Raw genomic sequence first — 26,741 nt, forward strand, 5'->3', positions numbered from 1 at the left:
CGCGCCAAACATGCTCGCCCTTTCAGCCGCGGGGGCGTTATAATGTGACGGTGAATCCCACTATTCGTTGGTAAAAGAGTAGCCCAAGAGTTGGCGGTGGGTGGTGATGACTAGCTGCCTTCCGTCTAGTCTTACACTGCTAAATTAGGGAGGGCTAGCACAGATAGCCCTCAAGTAGCTTTGTGCGAAATTCACAAACAAACAAACTTTTACCCAGGAATAGGGGGATTGACCGTCACATTATAATGCCCCCACGGCTGAAGGGGGCGAGGATGTTTAGTGCCACCGGAATTCGAACCCGCGACCCTCGGATTACGAGTCGAACGCCTTAACACGCTTGGCCATGCCGGGCTACAGTCTGACATAGTAACGAAAAACAACCACAACTACTTTGCTGCCATCTAGTGGTAGGGTTGTTACACCTTAATTTGATGAACGTGTTTTGGAAAAAATAATTTTGAGATGAAATAAATACCAATGCTTAGATATGATATGTCTGTACAATATCCATTAACATTTAAAGTGAATGTGTTATAGATACAATGTAAAAATATCTGGAAGTATTTCTTTGCACCATTCACGAAATATTAGTTAACAGCAGGTGGCGCTATACAGGTATGGCTTTACATAAAATAATATTTCTAATCATATTTTGTAATGCAAAATTATATCGAATTTTTTAGGTATTCCTGATTCACCTCGAAAAATAGAAATCACAAAGGTCGAATCTCGTAGCGTCTCGTTATCCTGGTCTGAACCCTTTGACGGGAATAGAAAACTAAATAAATATATAGTCCACTACAAACAAGGTAAGCTGATTCGAACAACAGCTTCAATTCAACACATATATTTGTGTAAAAACTGCACAAGAGAAGCCTAGTTTATTGTCTTAAAGTGAAAGCACATGTAAGAGAAATTTTCGCTACAAACATTAGAGTGTTGCGTATAAATAACATTTAGAATACAATATTACAGCCATTTCTACAATACGTTACATACTACGTTATCTCCGTCTTTAGGTCTTCAGTACGTTACATACTACGTTATCTCCGTCTTTAGGTCTTCAGTACGTTACATACTACGTTATCTCCGTCTTTAGGTCTTCACTACGTTACATACTACGTTATCTCCGTCTTTAGGTCTTCACTACGTTACATACTACGTTATCTCCGTCTTTAGGTCTTCACTACGTTACATACTACGTTATCTCCGTCTTTAGGTCTTCAGTACGTTACATACTACGTTATCTCTGTCTTTAGGTCTTCACTACGTTACATTCTACGTTATCCCCGTCTTTAGGTCTTCAGCACGTTACATACTACGTTATCTCCGTCTTTAGGTCTTCAGTACGTTACATACTACGTTATCTCCGTCTTTAGGTCTTCAGTACGTTACGTACTACGTTATCTCCGTCTTTAGATCTTCAGTACGTTACATACTACGTTATCTCCATCTTTTGGTCTTCAGTACGTTACATACTACGTTATCTCCGTCTTTAGGTCTTCAGTACGTTACATTCTACGTTATCTCCGTCTTTAGGTCTTCAGTACGTTACATTCTACGTTATCTCCGTCTTTAGGTCTTCAGTACGTTACATTCTACGTTATCTCCGTCTTTAGGTCTTCAGTACGTTACATTCTACGTTATCTCCGTCTTTAGGTCTTCAGTACGTTACATTCTACGTTATCTCCGTCTTTAGGTCTTCAGTACGTTACATACTACGTTATCTCCGTCTTTAGGTCTTCAGTACGTTACATCCTACGTTATCTCCGTCTTTAGGTCTTCAGTACGTTACATACTACGTTATATCCGTCTTTAGATCTTCAGTACGTTACATTCTACGTTATCTCCGTCTTTAGGTCTTCAGTACGTTACATTCTACGTTATCTCCGTCTTTTAATTTCTATACTCGTCCAACTCGTGCAGAAATTAATTAGCTGAGAAAGAAGCTGCTGGAGTAATACAAATGATACAATGGTCCCCATACAGCTTTGATCTGAACCCAATTTACCAGATCTGGGATTTGATACATCAAAAACTTGACAAATCACGGCCCGGCATGGCCAGATGGGTTAAGGCGTTCGACTCATAACCTGAGGATCGCGGGTTCGAATTCCCGTCACACCAAACATGCTCGTCCTTTGAGCCGTGGGGGCGTTATAATGCTACGATCAATCCCACTATTTGTTGGTAAAAGAGTAGCCCAAGAGTTGGCGGTGGGTAATGATGACTAGCTGCTTTCCCTCTATTCTTACATTACCAAATTAGGGAAAGCCAGTGCAGATAGCCCTCGCGTAACTTTGCGCAAAATTCAAAACAAACAAACCTGACAAATCAAAATTTGCTTCTGAAGATAATGTATGGAAGTATATTGGAGACACTTGGAGTAAAATCACAAAAGACACTTTGATTAAATATGTTTAAACAATGTTTGAGATACTTTCTGTATTTATTACAGTAAATGGGACATAAAAAACATTAACTGTTTGATGAACTCAAATTTTCCACTAAGTTTATGTTGTAATAAACACGAAGATTAATCAATTTTTGTTTATGTTTCATCTATGATTTATCTTCTATTGTTCTTGGAAAGTAACCTGAAATACAATGTATGTCCTTACACTTTTACACAGTAATATAACTTGTAAGCTTTTTGTTTCAGAGAAAACGTTATTTAGGTATTATAGGAGTAAACTTTATGTTTTTATTGTTAAGTTTATAATACCTAATTTTAAAATAACGGAGCTATTATGAACACTTAACGTTAATTAGGTTGTAATCTCATTTTCAAAGGGGATTATATTTAAACAAATACTGCGTAAAAATAAAGTCCTCAGATTGCGAATCGAACGCCCTAATCTCCAAACATATCCAGGCTTGGTTATACCAGGCCTCCAACTTTAGTAATTCATGGATCTAATATTTAGTTTTCAGGTATCTATCCAAGAAGACGGCTGCTGTTGTGACGTAAATACTGAATATATTACTCACCATATTACAGATTTAAATACTGACCGCCAGGTGGATGAACTTATTTTGGAGCCAGATCAAAGGGAAGTTACCATCCGAGATTTACAGCCGATGACTCGCTATCATTTCACTTTATTTGCTGAAAATGACATTGGGCGGAGTCTACCAAGTGACGTCATACCTATCACGACAGATGGAGAAGGTAAGATAATCGTTACTTTGACAAGTAAGCGAAACATACTACATGTAAACTATTCAGTGTGTTTTCACTTTTGCTCTTTATAATCAAACACAAACACATAAAGTATGAATTAAAAAGTTTAAATAACATTATTAATGTGTTTACATATTAAAAAACAAAGTCCCTCTTTCTTACAGTTCCTCAAGACCCACCACAAGACGTCGAGGTCATGGCAACAACGTCCCATACCCTACGAGTGTCATGGAAGGTAATGAATCTATTGTAAATCACGTACGATTAAGGGTCAAGAGAGAAAGCGGTTTCACTCCATTAACCATGTAAATGTTTTATTCGTATTTAGTATATACATTATTTTGCGTAATTTTCAGGGCCCTGTCATAATAACTTAAATATTAATTTAAGTGATTTAAATACGGTTTATGATCTTAACATTAATTTCAAATTGAATTATTTATTAGTTTCATGGTTTCATTGTTTGTCAAAATAATGGGCTTAATCTTCTTAATATTATATAAAGTAGTAGTATTCAATAAATAGGTTAAATAATATGAGTGACAAGCTAAATATTCGTCCACAATAGGTGTCTGTAATTTCTGGGCGATAAATTAAAAAATAAACAAACAGCACGCAGTCCATTTGTTCTGAAAATAACTCATTTTATTCGAATTTGTTAAATGTATGTACAACAAATTACTTACACTTTAGTTATTATAGGCGCGTCATATACACTATTTACAGATCTCTTCTTTTTGTCAAAAATCCACTTAAGCCTATCAAATTGTTTCAGAATTTTAGTTGACAAGGCAAACTACCTTCCTCTATTTCTATTGCAGTAATATTTCGTGTATAATTCACATACAGTTATAGTGTGAGTTACCACAGTCGTATACTGCTCTTCCAGTAATCGTCTGTTCCTTTTGTCAAGATGCATTCAAGCTGGTTCAGTTACTTTGGGACTGAATAAATTATACTTGTCATCTGCTCTAAAACTCTTAGTTACCCTCTAACATGTACTTATTTAGGCCTACCTTAACTGTTAGGCCTTTCACATCTACAGCAGTTAACTTTACGTATAAACTTATTTGGCCAAAATTCTACTTCCAGTGACTTTACTTTGTCGTCTCCTCTGTCTGTCTGCTGTACTCGTTTGTCTTATATCATTTATATATTTATCACATAATCATCTGCTCGCTTTCTATATATGAATAAATTCATGACATCAGTATATTTTACGCGACGTTCAATAGCCTCGACACCAAATAATTATAAACACAAATGCCAAAAAAATCGTCTGCTGTTAACTCTTTTATTACAGAAATAAACTTAAACCATCACGAAATATTAATCCACAAACTACATAATTAATACCACCTATACTAAACAGTCTTTCACATCTGACAATGTTCTTTGGGATCCATGAATAATGACGTGTATCTTATCTGTCAAAGGCTCCTGCTTTGAGAACCGAGAAAACCAAGCTTCAGGGTTATTATGTCGGTCATCGAATATACGGCTCAGACGAGTCCTACATTTACAAGACTGTAAGAAAGGACAACAATGTAGTGGAGCTGAGTGGATTGCTTCCTGGAAGGACTTATGAAGTCGTTGTTCAACCTTTTAATAGGAAAGGAGCTGGATCTGTTAGCAAGGAGGTCATTGTACAGACACTTGAATTTGGTAAATTACTTCGGCAGAACCTTTAGTGGTTTCAGACTACTACTATATAATAACAGTATAGAAAATATTCATGTTTTATGGTTCGGTAAGGTGTCCTAAGTGTTGTCTTCAAGCTCATATCGGAGTTTTGTAAGGTGTCTTTAGTGTTCTCATTGTAAAATCACTGGTGGTTGGAGTTTTTATGTTGTCATAATAACAATCTTGGTTTTGGTAAGATGTTAATGGCGTTGTCATCATACGGACCTTGGTATCTGGTAAGTTGTTAATGATGTTGCATCATATGGACCCTGTGGTTGATAAGTAATTAATCATGTTGCCATCATATAAACCCTGGTGATTGGTAAGTTGTTAATAATGTTGTCATCATATGGACCCTGTGGTTGGTAAGTTGTTAATGGTGTTGTCATCATACAGACCCTGGTGTTTGGTAAGTTGTTAATGGTGTTGTCAACATACGGACCTTGGTATCTGGTAAGTTGTTAATAATGTTGTCATCATATGGACCCTGTGGTTGATAAGTAATTAATCATGTTGCCATCATATAAACCCTGGTGATTGGTAAGTTGTTAATAATGTTGTCATCATATGGACCCTGTGGTTGGTAAGTTGTTAATGGTGTTGTCATCATACAGACCCTGGTGTTTGGTAAGTTGTTAATGGTGTTGTCATCATACAGACCCTGGTGTTTGGTAAGTTGTTAATGGTGTTGTCAACATACGGACCTTGGTATCTGGTAAGTTGTTAATATTGTTGTCATCATATGGACCCTGTGGTTGGTAAGTTGTTAATAATGTCGTCATCATATGGACCCTGGTGTTTGGTAAGTTGTTAATGGTGTTGTCAACATACGGACCCTGATGTTTGGTAAGTTGTTAATGGTGTTGTCAACATACAGACCCTGGTGTTTGGTAAGTTGTTAATAATGTCGTCATCATATGGACCCTGGTGTTTGGTAAGTTGTTAATAATGTCGTCATCATATGGACCCTGGTGTTTGGTAAGTTGTTAATGGTGTTGTCAACATACGGACCCTGGTGTTTGGTAAGTTGCTAATAATGTCGTCATCATATGGACCCTGGTGTTTGGTAAGTTATTAATGGTGTTGTCAACATATGGACCCTGGTGTTTGGTAAGTTCTTAATAATGTCGTCATCATATGGACCCTGGTGTTTGGTAAGTTGTTAATGGTGTTGTCAACATACAGACCCTGGTGTTTGGTAAGTTGTTAATGGTGTTGTCATTATACAGACCCTGGTGTTTGGTAAGTTGTTAATGGTGTTGTCAACATACAGACCCTGGTGTTTGGTAAGTTGTTAATAGTGTTGTCATTTTACAGACTTTGGTGTTTGGTAAGTTGTTAATGGTGTTGTCATTATACAGACCCTGGTGTTTGGTAAGTTGTTAATAGTGTTGTCATTTTACAGACTCTGGTGTTTGGTAAGTTGTTAATGGTGTTGTCATTATACAGACCCTGGTGTTTGGTAAGTTGTTAATGGTGTTGTCATTATACAGACCCTGGTGTTTGGTAAGTTGTTAATGGTGTTTTCATCATACAGACCCTGGTGTTTGGTAAGTTGTTAATGGTGTTTTCATCATACAGACCCTGGTGTTTGGTAAGTTGTTAATGGTGTTGTCATCATACAGACCCTGGTGTTTGGTAAGTTGTTAATGGTGTTGTCATCATACAGACCCTGGTGTTTGGTAAGTTGTTAATGGTGTTGTCAACATACAGACCCTGGTGTTTGGTAAGTTGTTAATGGTGTTGTCATCATACAGACCCTGATGTTTGGTAAGTTGTTAATGATGTTGTCATCATACAGACCCTGGTGTTTGGTAAGTTGTTAATGGTGTTGTCATTATACAGACCCTGGTGTTTGGTAAGTTGTTAATGGTGTTGTCATTATACAGACCCTGGTGTTTGGTAAGTTGTTAATGGTGTTGTCATTATACAGACCCTGGTGTTTGGTAAGTTGTTAATGGTGTTGTCATCATACAGACCCTGGTGTTTGGTAAGTTGTTAATGGTGTTGTCATTATACAGACCCTGGTGTTTGGTAAGTTGTTGATGGTGTTGTCATTATACAGACCCTGGTGTTTGGTAAGTTGTTAATGGTGTTGTCATTATACAGACCCTGGTGTTTGGTAAGTTGTTAATGGTGTTGTCATTATACAGACCCTGGTGTTTGGTAAGTTGTTGATGGTGTTGTCATTATACAGACCCTGGTGTTTGGTAAGTTGTTAATGGTGTTGTCATTATACAGACCCTGGTGTTTGGTAAGTTGTTAATGGTGTTGTCATTTTACAGACCCTGGTGTTTGGTAAGTTGTTAATGGTGTTGTCATTTTACAGACCCTGGTGTTTGGTAAGTTGTTAATGGTGTTGTCATCATACAGACCCTGGTGTTTGGTAAGTTGTTAATAATGTTGTCATTATACAGACCCTGGTGTTTGGTAAGTTGTTAATGGTGTTGTCATTATACAGACCCTGGTGTTTGGTAAGTTGTTAATGGTGTTGTCATTTTGCAGACCCTGGTGTTTGGTAAGTTGTTAATGGTGTTGTCATTTTACAGACCCTGGTGTTTGGTAAGTTGTTGATGGTGTTCTTATCATACAGACCCTGGTGTTTGGTAAGTTGTTAATGGTGTTGTCATTATACAGACCCTGGTGTTTGGTAAGTTGTTAATGGTGTTGTTATCATACAGACCCTGGTGTTTGGTAAGTTGTTAATGGTGTTGTCAACATACAGACCCTGGTGTTTGGTAAGTTGTTAATGGTGTTGTCATCATACAGACCCTGGTGTTTGGTAAGTTGTTAATGGTGTTGTCAACATACAGACCCTGGTGTTTGGTAAGTTGTTAATGGTGTTGTCATCATACAGACCCTGGTGTTTGGTAAGTTGTTAATGGTGTTGTCAACATACGGACCTTGGTGTTTGGTAAGTTGTTAATATTGTTGTCATCATATGGACCCTGGTGTTTGGTAAGTTGTTAATAATGTTGTCATCATATGGACCCTGGTGTTTGGTAAGTTGTTAATGGTGTTGTCAACATACAGACCCTGGTGTTTGGTAAGTTGTTAATGGTGTTGTCAACATACAGACCCTGGTGTTTGGTAAGTTGTTAATAATGTTGTCATCATATGGACCCTGGTGTTTGGTAAGTTGTTAATGGTGTTGTCAACATACGGACCCTGGTGTTTGGTAAGTTGTTAATAATGTTGTCATCATATGGACCCTGGTGTTTGGTAAGTTGTTAATGGTGTTGTCATCATATGGACCCTGGTGTTTGGTAAGTTGTTAATAATGTCGTCATCATATGGACCCTGGTGTTTGGTAAGTTGTTAATGGTGTTGTCATCATACAGACCCTGGTGTTTGGTAAGTTGTTAATGGTGTTGTCATTATACAGACCCTGGTGTTTGGTAAGTTGTTAATGGTGTTGTCAACATACAGACCCTGGTGTTTGGTAAGTTGTTAATGGTGTTGTCATTTACAGACCCTGGTGTTTGGTAAGTTGTTAATGGTGTTGTCATTATACAGACCCTGGTGTTTGGTAAGTTGTTAATGGTGTTGTCATTTTACAGACCCTGGTGTTTGGTAAGTTGTTAATGGTGTTGTCATTATACAGACCCTGGTGTTTGGTAAGTTGTTAATGGTGTTGTCATCATATACAGACCCTGGTGTTTGGTAAGTTGTTAATGGTGTTTTCATCATACAGACCCTGGTGTTTGGTAAGTTGTTAATGGTGTTGTCATCATACAGACCCTGGTGTTTGGTAAGTTGTTAATGGTGTTGTCATGGTGTTTGGTAAGTTGTTAATGGTGTTGTCATACAGACCCTGGTGTTTGGTAAGTTGTTAATGGTGTTGTCATCATATAGACCCTGGTGTTTGGTAAGTTGTTAATGGTGTTGTCATCATACAGACCCTGGTGTTTGGTAAGTTGTTAATGGTGTTGTCATCATACAGACCCTGGTGTTTGGTAAGTTGTTAATGGTGTTGTCATCATACAGACCCTGGTGTTTGGTAAGTTGTTAATGGTGTTGTCATTATACAGACCCTGGTGTTTGGTAAGTTGTTAATGGTGTTGTCATTATACAGACCCTGGTGTTTGGTAAGTTGTTAATGGTGTTGTCATTATACAGACCCTGGTGTTTGGTAAGTTGTTAATGGTGTTGTCATCATACAGACCCTGGTGTTTGGTAAGTTGTTAATGGTGTTGTCATTATACAGACCCTGGTGTTTGGTAAGTTGTTAATGGTTGTCATAACAGACCCTGGTGTTTGGTAAGTTGTTAATGGTGTTGTCATTATACAGACCCTGGTGTTTGGTAAGTTGTTAATGGTGTTGTCATTATACAGACCCTGGTGTTTGGTAAGTTGTTAATGGTGTTGTCATTATACAGACCCTGGTGTTTGGTAAGTTGTTAATGGTGTTGTCATTATACAGACCCTGGTGTTTGGTAAGTTGTTAATGGTGTTGTCATTATACAGACCCTGGTGTTTGGTAAGTTGTTAATGGTGTTGTCATTTTACAGACCCTGGTGTTTGGTAAGTTGTTAATGGTGTTGTCATTTTACAGACCCTGGTGTTTGGTAAGTTGTTAATGGTGTTGTCATCATACAGACCCTGGTGTTTGGTAAGTTGTTAATGGTGTTGTCATTATACAGACCCTGGTGTTTGGTAAGTTGTTAATGGTGTTGTCATTATACAGACCCTGGTGTTTGGTAAGTTGTTAATGGTGTTGTCATTTTACAGACCCTGGTGTTTGGTAAGTTGTTAATGGTGTTGTCATTTTACAGACCCTGGTGTTTGGTAAGTTGTTAATGGTGTTGTCATCATACAGACCCTGGTGTTTGGTAAGTTGTTAATGGTGTTGTCATTATACAGACCCTGGTGTTTGGTAAGTTGTTGATGGTGTTCTTATCATACAGACCCTGGTGTTTGGTAAGTTGTTAATGGTGTTGTCATTATACAGACCCTGGTGTTTGGTAAGTTGTTAATGGTGTTGTTGTTATCATACAGACCCTGGTGTTTGGTAAGTTGTTAATGGTGTTGTCAACATACAGACCCTGGTGTTTGGTAAGTTGTTAATGGTGTTGTCATCATACAGACCCTGGTGTTTGGTAAGTTGTTAATGGTGTTGTCAACATACAGACCCTGGTGTTTGGTAAGTTGTTAATGGTGTTCTCAACATACGGACCCTGGTGTTTGGTAAGTTGTTAATAATGTTGTCATGATATGGACCCTGGTGTTTGGTAAGTTGTTAATGGTGTTGTCATCATACAGACCCTGGTGTTTGGTAAGTTGTTAATGGTGTTGTCATTATACAGACCCTGGTGTTTGGTAAGTTGTTAATGGTGTTGTCATCATACAGACCCTGGTGTTTGGTAAGTTGTTAATGGTGTTGTCAACATACAGACCCTGGTGTTTGGTAAGTTGTTAATGGTGTTGTCATCATACAGACCCTGGTGTTTGGTAAGTTGTTAATTGTGTTGTCAACATACAGACCCTGGTGTTTGGTAAGTTGTTAATGGTGTTCTCAACATACGGACCCTGGTGTTTGGTAAGTTGTTAATAATGTTGTCATGATATGGACCCTGGTGTTTGGTAAGTTGTTAATGGTGTTGTCAACATACAGACCCTGGTGTTTGGTAAGTTGTTAATGGTGTTGTCATCATACAGACCCTGGTGTTTGGTAAGTTGTTAATGGTGTTGTCATCATACAGACCCTGGTGTTTGGTAAGTTGTTAATGGTGTTGTCATTATACAGACCCTGGTGTTTGGTAAGTTGTTAATGGTGTTGTCATCATACAGACCCTGGTGTTTGGTAAGTTGTTAATGGTGTTGTCATCATATGGACCCTGGTGTTTGGTAAGTTGTTAATAATGTCGTCATCATACGGACCCTGGTGTTTGGTAAGTTGTTAATGGTGTTGTCATTTTACAGACCCTGGCGTTTGGTAAGTTGTTAATGGTGTTGTCATCATACAGACCCTGGTGTTTGGTAAGTTGTTAATGGTGTTGTCATTATACAGACCCTGGTGTTTGGTAAGTTGTTAATGGTGTTGTCATTATACAGACCCTGGTGTTTGGTAAGTTGTTAATGGTGTTGTCATTATACAGACCCTGGTGTTTGGTAAGTTGTTAATGGTGTTGTCATTATACAGACCCTGGTGTTTGGTAAGTTGTTAATGGTGTTGTCATTATACAGACCCTGGTGTTTGGTAAGTTGTTAATGGTGTTGTCATTTTACAGACCCTGGTGTTTGGTAAGTTGTTAATGGTGTTGTCATTATACAGACCCTGGTGTTTGGTAAGTTGTTAATGGTGTTGTCATTTTACAGACCCTGGTGTTTGGTAAGTTGTTAATGGTGTTGTCATCATACAGACCCTGGTGTTTGGTAAGTTGTTAATGGTGTTGTCATTATACAGACCCTGGTGTTTGGTAAGTTGTTAATGGTGTTGTCATTATACAGACCCTGGTGTTTGGTAAGTTGTTAATGGTGTTGTCATTATACAGACCCTGGTGTTTGGTAAGTTGTTAATGGTGTTGTCATTATACAGACCCTGGTGTTTGGTAAGTTGTTAATGGTGTTGTCATTATACAGACCCTGGTGTTTGGTAAGTTGTTAATGGTGTTGTCATTATACAGACCCTGGTGTTTGGTAAGTTGTTAATGGTGTTGTCATTTTACAGACCCTGGTGTTTGGTAAGTTGTTAATGGTGTTGTCATTTTACAGACCCTGGTGTTTGGTAAGTTGTTAATGGTGTTGTCATCATACAGACCCTGGTGTTTGGTAAGTTGTTAATGGTGTTGTCATTATACAGACCCTGGTGTTTGGTAAGTTGTTAATGGTGTTGTCATTATACAGACCCTGGTGTTTGGTAAGTTGTTAATGGTGTTGTCATTTTACAGACCCTGGTGTTTGGTAAGTTGTTAATGGTGTTGTCATTTTACAGACCCTGGTGTTTGGTAAGTTGTTAATGGTGTTGTCATCATACAGACCCTGGTGTTTGGTAAGTTGTTAATGGTGTTGTCATTATACAGACCCTGGTGTTTGGTAAGTTGTTAATGGTGTTGTCATCATACAGACCCTGGTGTTTGGTAAGTTGTTAATGGTGTTGTCATCATACAGACCCTGGTGTTTGGTAAGTTGTTAATGGTGTTGTCATCATACAGACCCTGGTGTTTGGTAAGTTGTTAATGGTGTTGTCATCATACAGACCCTGGTGTTTGGTAAGTTGTTAATGGTGTTGTCATCATACAGACCCTGGTGTTTGGTAAGTTGTTAATGGTGTTGTCATCATACAGACCCTGGTGTTTGGTAAGTTGTTAATAATGTTGTCATCATATGGACCCTGGTGTTTGGTAAGTTGTTAATGGTGTTGTCAACATACAGGACCCTGGTGTTTGGTAAGTTGTTAATGGTGTTGTCATACAGACCCTGGTGTTTGGTAAGTTGTTAATGGTGTTGTCATCATACAGACCCTGGTGTTTGGTAAGTTGTTAATGATCCCCCTGGTGTTTGGTAAGTTGTTAATGGTGTTGTCATCATACAGACCCTGGTGTTTGGTAAGTTGTTAATGGTGTTGTCATCATACAGACCCTGGTGTTTGGTAAGTTGTTAATGGTGTTGTCATCATACAGACCCTGGTGTTTGGTAAGTTGTTAATGGTGTTGTCATCATACAGACCCTGGTGTTTGGTAAGTTGTTAATGGTGTTGTCATTATACAGACCCTGGTGTTTGGTAAGTTGTTAATGGTGTTGTCATCATACAGACCCTGGTGTTTGGTAAGTTGTTAATGGTGTTGTCATCATACAGACCCTGGTGTTTGGTAAGTTGTTAATGGTGTTGTCATTATACAGACCCTGGTGTTTGGTAAGTTGTTAATGGTGTTGTCATCATACAGACCCTGGTGTTTGGTAAGTTGTTAATGGTGTTGTCATTATACAGACCCTGGTGTTTGGTAAGTTGTTAATGGTGTTGTCATTATACAGACCCTGGTGTTTGGTAAGTTGTTAATGGTGTTGTCATTTTACAGACCCTGGTGTTTGGTAAGTTGTTAATGGTGTTGTCATTATACAGACCCTGGTGTTTGGTAAGTTGTTAATGGTGTTGTCATCATACAGACCCTGGTGTTTGGTAAGTTGTTAATGGTGTTGTCATCATACAGACCCTGGTGTTTGGTAAGTTGTTAATGGTGTTGTCATCATACAGACCCTGGTGTTTGGTAAGTTGTTAATGGTGTTGTCATCATACAGACCCTGGTGTTTGGTAAGTTGTTAATGGTGTTGTCATCATACAGACCCTGGTGTTTGGTAAGTTGTTAATGGTGTTGTCATCATACAGACCCTGGTGTTTGGTAAGTTGTTAATGGTGTTGTCATATACAGACCCTGGTGTTTGGTAAGTTGTTAATGGTGTTGTCATTATACAGACCCTGGTGTTTGGTAAGTTGTTAATGGTGTTGTCATTATACAGACCCTGGTGTTTGGTAAGTTGTTAATGGTGTTGTCATTATACAGACCCTGGTGTTTGGTAAGTTGTTAATGGTGTTGTCATTATACAGACCCTGGTGTTTGGTAAGTTGTTAATGGTGTTGTCATTATACAGACCCTGGTGTTTGGTAAGTTGTTAATGGTGTTGTCATCATACAGACCCTGGTGTTTGGTAAGTTGTTAATGGTGTTGTCATTATACAGACCCTGGTGTTTGGTAATACAGTTGTTAATGGTGTTGTCATTATACAGACCCTGGTGTTTGGTAAGTTGTTAATGGTGTTGTCATTATACAGACCCTGGTGTTTGGTAAGTTGTTAATGGTGTTGTCATTATACAGACCCTGGTGTTTGGTAAGTTGTTAATGGTGTTGTCATTATACAGACCCTGGTGTTTGGTAAGTTGTTAATGGTGTTGTCATTTTACAGACCCTGGTGTTTGGTAAGTTGTTAATGGTGTTGTCATCATACAGACCCTGGTGTTTGGTAAGTTGTTAATGGTGTTGTCATTATACAGACCCTGGTGTTTGGTAAGTTGTTAATGGTGTTGTCATTATACAGACCCTGGTGTTTGGTAAGTTGTTAATGGTGTTGTCATTTTACAGACCCTGGTGTTTGGTAAGTTGTTAATGGTGTTGTCATTTTACAGACCCTGGTGTTTGGTAAGTTGTTAATGGTGTTGTCATCATACAGACCCTGGTGTTTGGTAAGTTGTTAATGGTGTTGTCATTATACAGACCCTGGTGTTTGGTAAGTTGTTAATGGTGTTGTCATCATACAGACCCTGGTGTTTGGTAAGTTGTTAATGGTGTTGTCATTATACAGACCCTGGTGTTTGGTAAGTTGTTAATGTGTTGTCATTGTACAGACCCTGGTGTTTGGTAAGTTGTTAATGGTGTTGTCATCATACAGACCCTGGTGTTTGGTAAGTTGTTAATGGTGTTGTCATTATACAGACCCTGGTGTTTGGTAAGTTGTTAATGGTGTTGTCATCATACAGACCCTGGTGTTTGGTAAGTTGTTAATGGTGTTGTCATCATACAGACCCTGGTGTTTGGTAAGTTGTTAATGGTGTTGTCATCATACAGACCCTGGTGTTTGGTAAGTTGTTAATGGTGTTGTCATCATACAGACCCTGGTGTTTGGTAAGTTGTTAATGGTGTTGTCATCATACAGACCCTGGTGTTTGGTAAGTTGTTAATGGTGTTGTCATCATACAGACCCTGGTGTTTGGTAAGTTGTTAATGGTGTTGTCATTATACAGACCCTGGTGTTTGGTTTGTTAATGGTGTTGTCATTATACAGACCCTGGTGTTTGGTAAGGTTAATGTTGTCATTATACAGACCCTGGTGTTTGGTAAGTTGTTAATGGTGTTGTCATCATACAGACCCTGGTGTTTGGTAAGTTGTTAATGGTGTTGTCATTATACAGACCCTGGTGTTTGGTAAGTTGTTAATGGTGTTGTCATACAGACCCTGGTGTTTGGTAAGTTGTTAATGGTGTTGTCATCATACAGACCCTGGTGTTTGGTAAGTTGTTAATGGTGTTGTCATTATACAGACCCTGGTGTTTGGTAAGTTGTTAATGGTGTTGTCATTATACAGACCCTGGTGTTTGGTAAGTTGTTAATGGTGTTGTCATTATACAGACCCTGGTGTTTGGTAAGTTGTTAATGGTGTTGTCATTGTTTGTCATACAGACCCTGGTGTTTGGTAAGTTGTTAATGGTGTTGTCATTATACAGACCCTGGTGTTTGGTAAGTTGTTAATGGTGTTGTCATTATACAGACCCTGGTGTTTGGTAAGTTGTTAATGGTGTTGTCATTATACAGACCCTGGTGTTTGGTAAGTTGTTAATGGTGTTGTCATTATACAGACCCTGGTTAATGTTGGTAAGTTGTTAATGGTGTTGTCATTATACAGACCCTGGTGTTTGGTAAGTTGTTAATGGTGTTGTCATCATACAGACCCTGGTGTTTGGTAAGTTGTTAATGGTGTTGTCATTATACAGACCCTGGTGTTTGGTAAGTTGTTAATGGTGTTGTCATTATACAGACCCTGGTGTTTGGTAAGTTGTTAATGGTGTTGTCATTATACAGACCCTGGTGTTTGGTAAGTTGTTAATGGTGTTGTCATTATACAGACCCTGGTGTTTGGTAAGTTGTTAATGGTGTTGTCATTATACAGACCCTGGTGTTTGGTAAGTTGTTAATGGTGTTGTCATTATACAGACCCTGGTGTTTGGTAAGTTGTTAATGGTGTTGTCATTATACAGACCCTGGTGTTTGGTAAGTTGTTAATGGTGTTGTCATCATACAGACCCTGGTGTTTGGTAAGTTGTTAATGGTGTTGTCATTATACAGACCCTGGTGTTTGGTAAGTTGTTAATGGTGTTGTCATTATACAGACCCTGGTGTTTGGTAAGTTGTTAATGGTGTTGTCCTATACAGACCCTGGTGTTTGGTAAGTTGTTAATGGTGTTGTCATCATACAGACCCTGGTGTTTGGTAAGTTGTTACAGACCCTGGTGTTTGGTAAGTTGTTAATGGTGTTGTCATATACAGACCCTGGTGTTTGGTAAGTTGTTAATGGTGTTGTCATCATACAGACCCTGGTGTTTGGTAAGTTGTTAATGGTGTTGTCATTATACAGACCCTGGTGTTTGGTAAGTTGTTAATGGTGTTGTCATGACCCTGGTGTTTGGTAAGTTGTTAATGGTGTTGTCATACAGACCCTGGTGTTTGGTAAGTTGTTAATGGTGTTGTCATTATACAGACCCTGGTGTTTGGTAAGTTGTTAATGGTGTTGTCATCATACAGACCCTGGTGTTTGGTAAGTTGTTAATGGTGTTGTCATTATACAGACCCTGGTGTTTGGTAAGTTGTTAATGGTGTTGTCATCATACAGACCCTGGTGTTTGGTAAGTTGTTAATGGTGTTGTCAACATACAGACCCTGGTGTTTGGTAAGTTGTTAATATCATACAGACCCTGGTGTTTGGTAAGTTGTTAATGGTGTTGTCATCATACAGACCCTGGTGTTTGGTAAGTTGTTAATGGTGTTGTCATCATACAGACCCTGGTGTTTGGTAAGTTGTTAATGGTGTTGTCATCATACAGACCCTGGTGTTTGGTAAGTTGTTAATGGTGTTGTCATCATACAGACCCTGGTGTTTGGTAAGTTGTTAATGGTGTTGTCATCATACAGACCCTGGTGTTTGGTAAGTTGTTAATGGTGTTGTCATTATACAGACCCTGGTGTTTGGTAAGTTGTTAATGGTGTTGTCATCATACAGACCCTGGTGTTTGGTAAGTTGTTAATGGTGTTGTCATCATACAGACCCTGGTGTTTGGTAAGTTGTTAATGGTGTTGTCATTATACAGACCCTGGTGTTTGGTAAGTTGTTAATGGTGTTGTCATTATACAGACCCTGGTGTTTGGTAAGTTGTTAATGGTGTTGTCATTATACAGACCCTGGTGTTTGGTAAGTTGTTAATGGTGTTGTCATTATACAGACCCTGGTGTTTGGTAAGTTGTTAATGGTGTTGTCATTATACAGACCCTGGTGTTTGGTAAGTTGTTAATGGTGTTGTCATTATACAGACCCTGGTGTTTGGTAAGTTGTTAATGGTGTTGTCATCATACAGACCCTGGTGTTTGGTACAGACCCTGGTGTTTGGTAAGTTGTTAATGGTGTTGTCATTATACAGACCCTGGTGTTTGGTAAGTTGTTAATGGTGTTGTCATTATACAGACCCTGGTGTTTGGTAAGTTGTTAATGGTGTTGTCATTATACAGACCCTGGTGTTTGGTAAGTTGTTAATGGTGTTGTCATTATACAGACCCTGGTGTTTGGTAAGTTGTTAATGGTGTTGTCATTATACAGACCCTGGTGTTTGGTAAGTTGTTAATGGTGTTGTCATTATACAGACCCTGGTGTTTGGTAAGTTGTTAATGGTGTTGTCATTATACAGACCCTGGTGTTTGGTAAGTTGTTAATGGTGTTGTCATTATACAGACCCTGGTGTTTGGTAAGTTGTTAATGGTGTTGTCATTATACAGACCCTGGTGTTTGGTAAGTTGTTAATGGTGTTGTCATTATACAGACCCTGGTGTTTGGTAAGTTGTTAATGGTGTTGTCATTATACAGACCCTGGTGTTTGGTAAGTTGTTAATGGTGTTGTCATTATACAGACCCTGGTGTTTGGTAAGTTGTTAATGGTGTTGTCATTATACAGACCCTGGTGTTTGGTAAGTTGTTAATGGTGTTGTCATCATACAGACCCTGGTGTTTGGTTAATGGTGTTGTTAATGGTGTTTGTAAGTTGTTATGGTGTTGTCATACAGACCCTGGTGTTTGGTAAGTTGTTAATGGTGTTGTCATTATACAGACCCTGGTGTTTGGTAAGTTGTTAATGGTGTTGTCATCATACAGACCCTGGTGTTTGGTAAGTTGTTAATGGTGTTGTCATCATACAGACCCTGGTGTTTGGTAAGTTGTTAATGGTGTTGTCATCATACAGACCCTGGTGTTTGGTAAGTTGTTAATGGTGTTGTCATCATACAGACCCTGGTGTTTGGTAAGTTGTTAATGGTGTTGTCATCATACAGACCCTGGTGTTTGGTAAGTTGTTAATGGTGTTGTCATCATACAGACCCTGGTGTTTGGTAAGTTGTTAATGGTGTTGTCATCATACAGACCCTGGTGTTTGGTAAGTTGTTAATGGTGTTGTCAACATACAGACCCTGGTGTTTGGTAAGTTGTTAATGGTGTTGTCATCATACAGACCCTGGTGTTTGGTAAGTTGTTAATGGTGTTGTCATCATACAGACCCTGGTGTTTGGTAAGTTGTTAATGGTGTTGTCATCATACAGACCCTGGTGTTTGGTAAGTTGTTAATGGTGTTGTCATCATACAGACCCTGGTGTTTGGTAAGTTGTTAATGGTGTTGTCATACATACAGGTGTTGGTGTTTGGTAAGTTGTTAATGGTGTTGTCATCATACAGACCCTGGTGTTTGGTAAGTTGTTAATGGTGTTGTCATCATACAGACCCTGGTGTTTGGTAAGTTGTTAATGGTGTTGTCATCATACAGACCCTGGTGTTTGGTAAGTTGTTAATGGTGTTGTCATTATACAGACCCTGGTGTTTGGTAAGTTGTTAATGGGTGTTTGGTAAGTTGTTAATGGTGTTGTACAGACCCTGGTGTTTGGTAAGTTGTTAATGGTGTTGTCATTATACAGACCCTGGTGTTTGGTAAGTTGTTAATGGTGTTGTCATTATACAGACCCTGGTGTTTGGTAAGTTGTTAATGGTGTTGTCATTATACAGACCCTGGTGTTTGGTAAGTTGTTAATGGTGTTGTCATTATACAGACCCTGGTGTTTGGTAAGTTGTTAATGGTGTTGTCATTATACAGACCCTGGTGTTTGGTAAGTTGTTAATGGTGTTGTCATTATACAGACCCTGGTGTTTGGTAAGTTGTTAATGGTGTTGTCATTATACAGACCCTGGTGTTTGGTAAGTTGTTAATGGTGTTGTCATTATACAGACCCTGGTGTTTGGTAAGTTGTTAATGGTGTTGTCATTATACAGACCCTGGTGTTTGGTAAGTTGTTAATGGTGTTGTCATTATACAGACCCTGGTGTTTGGTAAGTTGTTAATGGTGTTGTCATTATACAGACCCTGGTGTTTGGTAAGTTGTTAATGGTGTTGTCATTATACAGACCCTGGTGTTTGGTAAGTTGTTAATGGTGTTGTCATTTATACAGACCCTGGTGTTTGGTAAGTTGTTAATGGTGTTGTCATTATACAGACCCTGGTGTTTGGTAAGTTGTTAATGGTGTTGTCATTATACAGACCCTGGTGTTTGGTAAGTTGTTAATGGTGTTGTCATTATACAGACCCTGGTGTTTGGTAAGTTGTTAATGGTGTTGTCATTATACAGACCCTGGTGTTTGGTAAGTTGTTAATGGTGTTGTCAGACCCTGGTGGTGTTTGGTAAGTTGTTAATGGTGTTGTCATTATACAGACCCTGGTGTTTGGTAAGTTGTTAATGGTGTTGTCATCATACAGACCCTGGTGTTTGGTAAGTTGTTAATGGTGTTGTCATTATACAGACCCTGGTGTTTGGTAAGTTGTTAATGGTGTTGTCATCATACAGACCCTGGTGTTTGGTAAGTTGTTAATGGTGTTGTCATTGTTATACAGACCCTGGTGTTTGGTAAGTTGTTAATGGTGTTGTCATTACAGACCCTGGTGTTTGGTAAGTTGTTAATGGTGTTGTCATTATACAGACCCTGGTGTTTGGTAAGTTGTTAATGGTGTTGTCAACATACAGACCCTGGTGTTTGGTAAGTTGTTAATGGTGTTGTCATCATACAGACCCTGGTGTTTGGTAAGTTGTTAATGGTGTTGTCATCATACAGACCCTGGTGTTTGGTAAGTTGTTAATGGTGTTGTCATACAGACCCTGGTGTTTGGTAAGTTGTTAATGGTGTTGTCATCATACAGACCCTGGTGTTTGGTAAGTTGTTAATGGTGTTGTCATCATACAGACCCTGGTGTTTGGTAAGTTGTTAATGGTGTTGTCATACATGGTGTTTGGTAAGTTGTTAATGGTGTTGTCAGACCCTGGTGTTTGGTAAGTTGTTAATGGTGTTGTCATTATACAGACCCTGGTGTTTGGTAAGTTGTTAATGGTGTTGTCATTATACAGACCCTGGTGTTTGGTAAGTTGTTAATGGTGTTGTCATTGTTAATGGTGTTGTCATACAGACCCTGGTGTTTGGTAAGTTGTTAATGGTGTTGTCATCATACAGACCCTGGTGTTTGGTAAGTTGTTAATGGTGTTGTCATCATACAGACCCTGGTGTTTGGTAAGTTGTTAATGGTGTTGTCATCATACAGACCCTGGTGTTTGGTAAGTTGTTAATGGTGTTGTCATCATACAGACCCTGGTGTTTGGTAAGTTGTTAATGGTGTTGTCATCATACAGACCCTGGTGTTTGGTAAGTTGTTAATGGTGTTGTCATCATACAGACCCTGGTGTTTGGTAAGTTGTTAATGGTGTTGTCATCATACAGACCCTGGTGTTTGGTAAGTTGTTAATGGTGTTGTCATTATACAGACCCTGGTGTTTGGTCATTATACAGACCCTGGTGTTTGGTAAGTTGTTAATGGTGTTGTCATTATACAGACCCTGGTGTTTGGTAAGTTGTTAATGGTGTTGTCATTATACAGACCCTGGTGTTTGGTAAGTTGTTAATGGTGTTGTCATTATACAGACCCTGGTGTTTGGTAAGTTGTTAATGGTGTTGTCATTATACAGACCCTGGTGTTTGGTAAGTTGTTAATGGTGTTGTCATTATACAGACCCTGGTGTTTGGTAAGTTGTTAATGGTGTTGTCATTATACAGACCCTGGTGTTTGGTAAGTTGTTAATGGTGTTGTCATTATACAGACCCTGGTGTTTGGTAAGTTGTTAATGGTGTTGTCATTATACAGACCCTGGTGTTTGGTAAGTTGTTAATGGTGTTGTCATTATACAGACCCTGGTGTTTGGTAAGTTGTTAATGGTGTTGTCATTATACAGACCCTGGTGTTTGGTAAGTTGTTAATGGTGTTGTCATCATACAGACCCTGGTGTTTGGTAAGTTGTTAATGGTGTTGTCATTATACAGACCCTGGTGTTTGGTAAGTTGTTAATGGTGTTGTCATTATACAGACCCTGGTGTTTGGTAAGTTGTTAATGGTGTTGTCATCATACAGACCCTGGTGTTTGGTAAGTTGTTAATGGTGTTGTCATCATACAGACCCTGGTGTTTGGTAAGTTGTTAATGGTGTTGTCATCATACAGACCCTGGTGTTTGGTAAGTTGTTAATGGTGTTGTCATCATACAGACCCTGGTGTTTGGTAAGTTGTTAATGGTGTTGTCATCATACAGACCCTGGTGTTTGGTAAGTTGTTAATGGTGTTGTCATTATACAGACCCTGGTGTTTGGTAAGTTGTTAATGGTGTTGTCATCATACAGACCCTGGTGTTTGGTAAGTTGTTAATGGTGTTGTCATCATACAGACCCTGGTGTTTGGTAAGTTGTTAATGGTGTTGTCATTATACAGACCCTGGTGTTTGGTAAGTTGTTAATGGTGTTGTCATTATACAGACCCTGGTGTTTGGTAAGTTGTTAATGGTGTTGTCATTATACAGACCCTGGTGTTTGGTAAGTTGTTAATGGTGTTGTCATTATACAGACCCTGGTGTTTGGTAAGTTGTTAATGGTGTTGTCATTATACAGACCCTGGTGTTTGGTAAGTTGTTAATGGTGTTGTCATTATACAGACCCTGGTGTTTGGTAAGTTGTTAATGGTGTTGTCATTATACAGACCCTGGTGTTTGGTAAGTTGTTAATGGTGTTGTCATTATACAGACCCTGGTGTTTGGTAAGTTGTTAATGGTGTTGTCATTTATACAGACCCTGGTGTTTGGTAAGTTGTTAATGGTGTTGTCATTATACAGACCCTGGTGTTTGGTAAGTTGTTAATGGTGTTGTCATTATACAGACCCTGGTGTTTGGTAAGTTGTTAATGGTGTTGTCATTATACAGACCCTGGTGTTTGGTAAGTTGTTAATGGTGTTGTCATTATACAGACCCTGGTGTTTGGTAAGTTGTTAATGGTGTTGTCATTATACAGACCCTGGTGTTTGGTAAGTTGTTAATGGTGTTGTCATTTTACAGACCCTGGTGTTTGGTAAGTTGTTAATGGTGTTGTCATTGTTACAGACCCTGGTGTTTGGTAAGTTGTTAATGGTGTTGTCATCATACAGACCCTGGTGTTTGGTAAGTTGTTAATGGTGTTGTCATTATACAGACCCTGGTGTTTGGTAAGTTGTTAATGGTGTTGTCATCATACAGACCCTGGTGTTTGGTAAGTTGTTAATGGTGTTGTCATTATACAGACCCTGGTGTTTGGTAAGTTGTTAATGGTGTTGTCATCATACAGACCCTGGTGTTTGGTAAGTTGTTAATGGTGTTGTCAACATACAGACCCTGGTGTTTGGTAAGTTGTTAATGGTGTTGTCATCATACAGACCCTGGTGTTTGGTAAGTTGTTAATGGTGTTGTCATCATACAGACCCTGGTGTTTGGTAAGTTGTTAATGGTGTTGTCAACATACAGACCCTGGTGTTTGGTAAGTTGTTAATGGTGTTGTCATCATACAGACCCTGGTGTTTGGTAAGTTGTTAATGGTGTTGTCATCATACAGACCCTGGTGTTTGGTAAGTTGTTAATGGTGTTGTCATTATACAGACCCTGGTGTTTGGTAAGTTGTTAATGGTGTTGTCATCATACAGACCCTGGTGTTTGGTAAGTTGTTAATGGTGTTGTCATCATACAGACCCTGGTGTTTGGTAAGTTGTTAATGGTGTTGTCATCATACAGACCCTGGTGTTTGGTAAGTTGTTAATGGTGTTGTCATCATACAGACCCTGGTGTTTGGTAAGTTGTTAATGGTGTTGTCATTATACAGACCCTGGTGTTTGGTAAGTTGTTAATGGTGTTGTCATCATACAGACCCTGGTGTTTGGTAAGTTGTTAATGGTGTTGTCATTATACAGACCCTGGTGTTTGGTAAGTTGTTAATGGTGTTGTCATTATACAGACCCTGGTGTTTGGTAAGTTGTTAATGGTGTTGTCATCATACAGACCCTGGTGTTTGGTAAGTTGTTAATGGTGTTGTCATTGGTGTTTGGTAAGTTGTTAATGGTGTTGTCATACAGACCCTGGTGTTTGGTAAGTTGTTAATGGTGTTGTCATCATACAGACCCTGGTGTTTGGTAAGTTGTTAATGGTGTTGTCATTATACAGACCCTGGTGTTTGGTAAGTTGTTAATGGTGTTGTCATTATACAGACCCTGGTGTTTGGTAAGTTGTTAATGGTGTTGTCCCTGGTGTTTGGTAAGTTGTTAATGGTGTTGTCATTATACAGACCCTGGTGTTTGGTAAGTTGTTAATGGTGTTGTCATTATACAGACCCTGGTGTTTGGTAAGTTGTTAATGGTGTTGTCATTATACAGACCCTGGTGTTTGGTAAGTTGTTAATGGTGTTGTCATTTTACAGACCCTGGTGTTTGGTAAGTTGTTAATGGTGTTGTCATTTTACAGACCCTGGTGTTTGGTAAGTTGTTAATGGTGTTGTCATCATACAGACCCTGGTGTTTGGTAAGTTGTTAATGGTGTTGTCATTATACAGACCCTGGTGTTTGGTAAGTTGTTAATGGTGTTGTCATTATACAGACCCTGGTGTTTGGTAAGTTGTTAATGGTGTTGTCATTTTACAGACCCTGGTGTTTGGTAAGTTGTTAATGGTGTTGTCATTTTACAGACCCTGGTGTTTGGTAAGTTGTTAATGGTGTTGTCATCATACAGACCCTGGTGTTTGGTAAGTTGTTAATGGTGTTGTCATTATACAGACCCTGGTGTTTGGTAAGTTGTTAATGGTGTTGTCATCATACAGACCCTGGTGTTTGGTAAGTTGTTAATGGTGTTGTCATTATACAGACCCTGGTGTTTGGTAAGTTGTTAATGGTGTTGTCATCATACAGACCCTGGTGTTTGGTAAGTTGTTAATGGTGTTGTCATCATACAGACCCTGGTGTTTGGTAAGTTGTTAATGGTGTTGTCAACATACAGACCCTGGTGTTTGGTAAGTTGTTAATGGTGTTGTCAACATACAGACCCTGGTGTTTGGTAAGTTGTTAATGGTGTTGTCATGATACAGACCCTGGTGTTTGGTAAGTTGTTAATGGTGTTGTCATCATACAGACCCTGGTGTTTGGTAAGTTGTTAATGGTGTTGTCATTATACAGACCCTGGTGTTTGGTAAGTTGTTAATGGTGTTGTTATCATACAGACCCTGGTGTTTGGTAAGTTGTTAATGGTGTTGTCAACATACAGACCCTGGTGTTTGGTAAGTTGTTAATGGTGTTGTCATCATATAGACCCTGGTGTTTGGTAAGTTGTTAATTGTGTTGTCAACATACAGACCCTGGTGTTTGGTAAGTTGTTAATGGTGTTGGTAAGTTGTTAATGGTGTTGTCACATACAGACCCTGGTGTTTGGTAAGTTGTTAATGGTGTTGTCATCATACAGACCCTGGTGTTTGGTAAGTTGTTAATGGTGTTGTCATCATACCCCTGGTGTTTGGTAAGTTGTTAATGGTGTTGTCATGATATGGACCCTGGTGTTTGGTAAGTTGTTAATGGTGTTGTCATTTTACACACCCTGGCGTTTGGTAAGTTGTTAATGGTGTTGTCATCATATAGACCCTGGTGTTTGGTAAGTTGTTAATAATGTTGTCATCATACAGACCCTGGTGTTTGGTAAGTTGTTAATGGTGTTGTCATTTTACAGACCCTGGCGTTTGGTAAGTTGTTAATGGTGTTGTCATCATACAGACCCTGGTGTTTGGTAAGTTGTTAATGGTGTTGTCATTATACAGACCCTGGTGTTTGGTAAGTTGTTAATGGTGTTGTCATCATACAGACCCTGGTGTTTGGTAAGTTGTTAATGGTGTTGTCATCATATGGACCCTGGTGTTTGGTAAGTTGTTAATGGTGTTGTCATCATACAGACCCTGGTGTTTGGTAAGTTGTTAATGGTGTTGTCATTTTACAGACCCTGGTGTTTGGTAAGTTGTTAATGGTGTTGTCATTATACAGACCCTGGTGTTTGGTAAGTTGTTAATGGTGTTGTCATTATACAGACCCTGGTGTTTGGTAAGTTGTTAATGGTGTTGTCATTTTACAGACCCTGGTGTTTGGTAAGTTGTTAATGGTGTTGTCATTATACAGACCCTGGTGTTTGGTAAGTTGTTAATGGTGTTGTCATCATACAGACCCTGGTGTTTGGTAAGTTGTTAATGGTGTTGTCATTATACAGACCCTGGTGTTTGGTAAGTTGTTAATGGTGTTGTCATCATATGGACCCTGGTGTTTGGTAAGTTGTTAATAATGTCGTCATTCTATGGACCCTGGTGTTTGGTAAGTTGTTAATGGTGTTGTCATCATACAGACCCTGGTGCTTGGTAAGTTGTTAATGGTGTTGTCATTATATGGACCCTGGTGTTTGGTAAGTTGTTAATGGTGTTGTTATCATACAGACCCTGGTGCTTGGTAAGTTGTTAATGGTGTTGTCATTATATGGACCCTGGTGTTTGGTAAGTTGTTAATGGTGTTGTTGTCATACAGACCCTTGTGCTTGGTAAGTTGTTAATGGTGTTGTCATTTTACAGACCCTGGTGTTTGGTAAGTTGTTATCGGTGTTGTCATTTTACAGACCCTGGCGTTTGGTAAGTTGTTAATGGTGTTGTCATTATACAGACCCTGGTGTTTGGTAAGTTGTTAATGGTGTTGTCATTTTACAGACCCTGGTGTTTGGTAAGTTGTTAACGGTGTTGTCATTTTACAGACCCTGTCGTTTGGAAAGTTGTTAATGGTGTTGTCATCATACAGACCCTGGTGTTTGGTAAGCTGTTAATGGTGTTGTCATTTTACAGACCCTGGTGTTTGGTAAGTTGTTAATCGTGTTGTCAACATACGGACCCTGGTGTTTGGTAAGTTGTTAATGGTGTTGTCAACATACAGACCCTGGTGTTTGGTAAGTTGTTAATGGTGTTGTCATTTTACAGACCCTGGTGTTTGGTAAGTTGTTAACGGTGTTGTCATTTTACAGACCCTGGCGTTTGGTAAGTTGTTAATGGTGTTGTCATCATACAGACCCTGGTGTTTGGTAAGTTGTTAATGGTGTTGTCATTATACAGACCCTGGTGTTTGGTAAGTTGTTAATGGTGTTGTCATCATACAGACCCTGGTGTTTGGTAAGTTGTTAATGGTGTTGTCAACATACAGACCCTGGTGTTTGGTAAGTTGTTAATGGTGTTGTCATCATACAGACCCTGGTGTTTGGTAAGTTGTTAATGGTGTTGTCATTATACAGACCCTGGTGTTTGGTAAGTTGTTAATGGTGTTGTCATCATACAGACCCTGGTGTTTGGTAAGTTGTTAATGGTGTTGTCAACATACAGACCCTGGTGTTTGGTAAGTTGTTAATGGTGTTGTCAACATACGGACCCTGGTGTTTGGTAAGTTGTTAATGGTGTTGTCATCATACAGACCCTGGTGTTTGGTAAGTTGTTAATGGTGTTGTCATCATACAGACCCTGGTGTTTGGTAAGTTGTTAATGGTGTTGTCAACATACGGACCCTGGTGTTTGGTAAGTTGTTAATAATGTTGTCATCATATGGACCCTGGTGTTTGGTAAGTTGTTAATGGTGTTGTCATCATACAGACCCTGGTGTTTGGTAAGTTGTTAATGGTGTTGTCATTATACAGACCCTG

At 39.0% G+C, this 26,741-nt stretch overlaps 1 protein-coding gene across 3 annotated transcripts in view; it reads left to right on the forward strand.

The window, feature by feature from the left end:
* LOC143246800 (cell adhesion molecule Dscam1-like) overlaps positions 1-26,741 on the forward strand; it is a 152,899-nt gene that overhangs the window by 102,622 nt on the left and 23,536 nt on the right. For all 3 annotated transcript variants that reach the window (XM_076493959.1, XM_076493957.1, XM_076493958.1), the window contains 4 exons: positions 684-809; positions 3,002-3,172; positions 3,349-3,419; positions 4,621-4,849. In XM_076493959.1, coding sequence (XP_076350074.1) covers positions 684-809; positions 3,002-3,172; positions 3,349-3,419; positions 4,621-4,849 — 597 coding nt within the window. The remainder of the gene's footprint in view (positions 1-683; positions 810-3,001; positions 3,173-3,348; positions 3,420-4,620; positions 4,850-26,741) is intronic.

The sequence above is a fragment of the Tachypleus tridentatus genome, chromosome 3 (genome assembly GCF_004210375.1).
Source record: "Tachypleus tridentatus isolate NWPU-2018 chromosome 3, ASM421037v1, whole genome shotgun sequence".
NCBI lineage: Eukaryota > Metazoa > Arthropoda > Merostomata > Xiphosura > Limulidae > Tachypleus > Tachypleus tridentatus.